Source organism: Rhineura floridana, chromosome 5, assembly GCF_030035675.1.
Source record: "Rhineura floridana isolate rRhiFlo1 chromosome 5, rRhiFlo1.hap2, whole genome shotgun sequence".
In the NCBI taxonomy this organism is placed as follows: Eukaryota; Metazoa; Chordata; class Lepidosauria; order Squamata; family Rhineuridae; genus Rhineura; species Rhineura floridana.
Window position 1 is genome coordinate 20166375 of NC_084484.1, and position 4284 is coordinate 20170658.

Below are 4284 nucleotides of genomic sequence, written 5' to 3' on the forward strand. Positions count from 1 at the left end.
TCACCTGCAGAGCGCAGTAATCGACTGGGTATATAAGGGGTAAGACGGTCTTTCAGGTATCCTGGTCCCAAGCTGTATAGGGCTGTGTACACCAAAACTAGAACCTTGAACTTGGCCCGATAGCAAATGGGCAGCCAGTGCAATGCTTTCAGCAGTGCGGTGACATGTTGGCGATACCCTGCCCCAGTGAGCAGTCTCGCCGCCGCATTTTGCACCAGCTGCAACTTCCAGACCAACCTCAAGGGCAGTCCCATATAGAGCGCATTACAATAATCCAGCCTAGAGGTTACCAGTGCGTGGACAACAGTGGTCAGGCTATCCTGGTCCAGGTTCCCTATCCCTGATCTAAAAAGTTCCTCCCTCCCATAATATCATTAAATTCCAGAGTCTAAAATTACCGAACTGCGCCCCTGGTTCCATCAGCACTGTCCACCCCAGAAAAGGGGACTCTCTGGTCCTCCAGATGTTGTTTGATTCCTTCTCCCTTCATCCTTGATCATTGGCTGTGCCGGCTGATGGAGGTTGGAGTCTAGCAACATCTAGGGGGGCATCAGGTTAACCACCCCATGCTCTAGGCCAGCCTTTCCCAACCAGTGTGCCTCCAGATGTTGTTGGACCACAACTCCCATCAGCCTCAGCCAGCATTGCCAATGATCAGGAAAGATGGGAGTTGTGGTCCAACAACATCTGGAGGCACACTGGTTGGGAAAGGCTGCTCTAGGCAGTAACAAAGCGCTAGCCCCCAACAATAGGATGGGCTTGACAATCCCCCCCCCAAAAACAGGGGTTGTTCCCAACGCCTTTGTCACAATGTTATGCACCATTGAAGGCTCTACACAAGTTTCTCATCCACCCCCCACACAAAAAAATTCTGATGGCTCCTGCGTTTGGCAAACAAAGGCACAGCCCCAAAATAAAACAAAAATGGCACCCTTGGGTCCTCTTCAGTAGTGTAGTGACAAATTCAGAAATGCAGGGTCTCTTAATGTTAAATCATAACCACGCCTCTCCCACCCCCCTTTTTGCCACTGGGTTAAGAATAAGATCCTTTTTAAACCGTCTCCCACCACAGCAGATATCCCTAGGAGCCAATCAGCATGAAAGGGGAGTGTGTTAGCTGCCGAGAAGAGTCTTCTCAGTGGCTGACTCATCTCCTTTCACTCTGATTGGCTCCAATCAGCAGGAAAGGACAAAGAAGCATGCTGGAAGACTCTTCTCAGTGACTAACGTACTCCGTTTCATGCTGATTGTCTCATAGGATGCTAGAGACATAGGGACCCTGCTGACCCCGGACTACACCCCTGGTCCTCTTTATCTATCTGACTTTATCCCAAAGAATTTGTGTTACTATATAGACCTTAAATACACACACACACAATTAGATTTCATTGTAACAACTTTGGAAGCTGGAACAAGTGTCCCAAGTAATCACTCGATGGCTATGCGTCTGGAGCTTCCTTGTTTACAACAGCCAGCTTTGCATCCTGATCTGGGTGTGCAAGGTGCAGTTTGGCATGTCATAGCGGGAGGAACTTGGCAGAGGAGGGGAAAAAAACCTCATCTGGGACTATGTGCAAGACTCATCCACCAAGGAAACTATAAAAAACAATCCTGCCTTAACATCTGCATCCACATCACCTCTCTTCCCAGATCTTGCTCCCTTTGGAACCGAGGTAAGTCCTCACCTCTTTGCAGCCAGTGAGAAGGTGGCTTGAAAGTGGCCTTGCATAGTAGCAACTCGCCCGGTCACCGTCAGTGAGCAGGGATTCCATGCAGGCGAGTGGGCTCCATCCCTTCTCCAGCAGCCTGCTTTGGCTTGGTGCTTAGCTGGGGAGGAAGGGGAGTCTCCCCATGACCGGCACATAAATGCACAAGGCTAGCAGAGGGAGGCTAGAGTGTTGGGTCTTTCTGCCTTCTGCTAACCTGTGTTGTAAAAGTCTTTTTTTTTTACTACCCTAGCCACTTAAGGTGTGTATGTGTGTGTGTGTGTTTGTATGTACACAGCCGGCACTGATTATTAGCCTTAATCAGCAGGCTAGTAAAATGTTTTGTTGGTTAGTCTGTGGGCTTATTCACAAGGGTGCTTCAAAGGGGGTAGGATCTCCTCCTTTGGGATTCTGCATATCGTTCGAGAGGCCGGGTGGAGGAAGAGGGTGAATGGGCTTCAAGAAGCACTGGGCTGAAATCTGTCCTCCCGTTTCTTCCCCCGAGAAAGAGAGGCTTCCATCTTTCTGCCTTACTCTAAGGGCGCGTTGCAATTTCACCTGACTGGAGCTTGCCTTTCCGTTGAGAGGTGGCTGAGGATGGCGCGTGCGTTTCTTTCCAGGAAGCCGTGGCCCAGTGGTAGAGCATCTGATTGTTGCACAGAAGGCCTCAGGTTCAATCCCAGGTGGGGCTGGGGAAAAGATCCCTCTCTGAAACCCTGGAGAGCTGTTGCTGGCCAGTGCAGACAATACTAAACTAGATGGACCAGCGGTCTCATTATAAAGCAGCAAAACCTTGAGGACTAGTATCTTCCTTTACTTATGGGGAAAGGGGCGTAGCTCAGTGCTACAGCACCTGCTTGGCATGCAGAAAGTCTGAAGTTCAATCCCCACCACCTCTAGGTTGGGCTGGGAGACACCCCCCTGCCTGTAGCCCTGGAGAGCTGCTGCAAGTCCTATTCTTTTGGTCCTCATCTGAGGAGGCCTCAGGTTTGAGGTCTGGGCAGAGCTGAACCTTAATACTCTTTCTCTTCTCTCCCCCCTTCTCTGCCTCCTCTCAAAGGCTTGGTAAGATGAAAACTCAACTGGAGAAGGCTTTGGAGTGTGTGGTCAACATCTACCGCCAGTACTGCATTCTGGACCCGAGTGATGACTACCTACAGTTCAAAGAGTTCAGGAATATGATGACGGAACAAGCTCAACCTTTCCTGAAGAACACCACACCTGTAAGCACTGAAGAAGAGCTGGAAAAGTCATGGGCAGTGATTGGATAAAACTCTAGGTCAGGGGTAGGGACCCTGTGGCCCTCCAGATAATGTTGCGATACAACTCCATCATCAGCTGACTGGATGGGGCTGATGGGAGATAGAGTCCAAGAACCCCTGGAGGGCCATGCTTTCTTCATCCCTACTTTACGCCTCCGAAAGTACATTTCATATGTGATCCCTGATAGGTTGGGACATGTGTCTAGGACAGAGGTGGGGAACCTGTGGCTCTCCAGATGTTGCTGGACTGTAACTCCCATCATCTCCTGATCATTAGCCATATGTATGGGTCTGATGGGAGCTGGAGTCCAAGAACATCTGCAGGGCCAGTTGGTTAGTCACCTCCTGCTCTAAGTAGCAGCAAAAGCTCTACCACCACCACCCAACATTTTATAGAGAAAAATAAGGATGGGCCGAGAGACAAGATACAAAAGTTAAAAAACAAATGATGGGGAAGGACAAATTCAGTCACTAAATGCTTCATAAAACTACAATATGCTACTCACCCAGGGTTTTGAAGTCTGCAGATGTGAATTCTAGGTTTTAATCAATTCTAGGTTTTAAGCTTTTTTAGTTCCTCAGTTTCTTGAGATCCAGCTTCCAGGTTCTACAAGATTTAGGTTCTAGGTGCTACAAGATTGTCCAATGAAAAACCCTTATGACCACATCTCCTGCTTGTCTCACGTTACTAACGCGAACACCCTTTCCTACCTCTTTTTTTTTAATTTGCAGCCCAGTCTTGACCAGAATGCTTACATCCAGCAGCTATTTAAAAAAGCAGACAAGGACGACAGCGGATTCCTCAAATTCACAGAGTTCTTGCAAGTGCTACAAGCTGCCCTCATAGGTGCTCACGAAAGATCCCACAAGCTGCATGAAGAGGGACATGGCGATAACTGAGGTCCACCTGGCAATGGCCATGGTCCCAGTTCATCAACTGACTCATTCAATCCTTGATTGCAGTGCCGATTGATTCTAGGCATGGCTGTATGACTGCGAAGATGTCAGGAGAAGGCATCAAACTCTCTGCCTTTTCATTGTGGGGTGCAAGAACAATAAAGTACCTCTTTGAGAACTCTCAAGTATTCGCCTCGTGTGTTTTAGTGATAATACCACAGGACAGCAAGCGTCCAAAAACCAATTAAGACAAAGCATGGCAGCGGTGGTGGAACATTTATTTATCTATTAAATGCATTATTGGCTTGTCCACGTACATATTCATACTCAGTTAATATCCAGAGTCTACAGCAAGAGAAGCCCTCCAAACGCCCTGGGCTCCTGCTGGGAGGAAGGGCGGGATATAAATCAAATAATGA

General features: G+C 48.5%; 1 protein-coding gene across 1 annotated transcript; it reads left to right on the top strand.

Annotated features, from left to right (window-relative positions):
• The first annotated feature begins 1539 nt into the window (after nt 1–1539).
• Nucleotides 1540–4053, top strand: LOC133385779 (protein S100-A8-like). Its single transcript, XM_061629356.1, has 3 exons — nt 1540–1673; nt 2767–2929; nt 3701–4053. Exons 2-3 carry the CDS (start codon nt 2777–2779, stop codon nt 3866–3868), a joined length of 321 nt encoding a protein of 106 aa, XP_061485340.1. The 5' UTR covers nt 1540–1673; nt 2767–2776; the 3' UTR covers nt 3869–4053.
• The last annotated feature ends 231 nt before the right edge of the window (nt 4054–4284 follow it).

Coding starts and splice junctions, on each gene's coding strand:
- LOC133385779 (XM_061629356.1), top strand. CDS start 2,777: ATGAAAACTCAACTGGAGAAGGCTTTGGAGTGTGTGGTCAACATCTAC. Junction 2,930..3,700: donor TCCTGAAGAACACCACACCT/GTAAGCACTGAA, acceptor TTTAATTTGCAG/CCCAGTCTTGACCAGAATGC.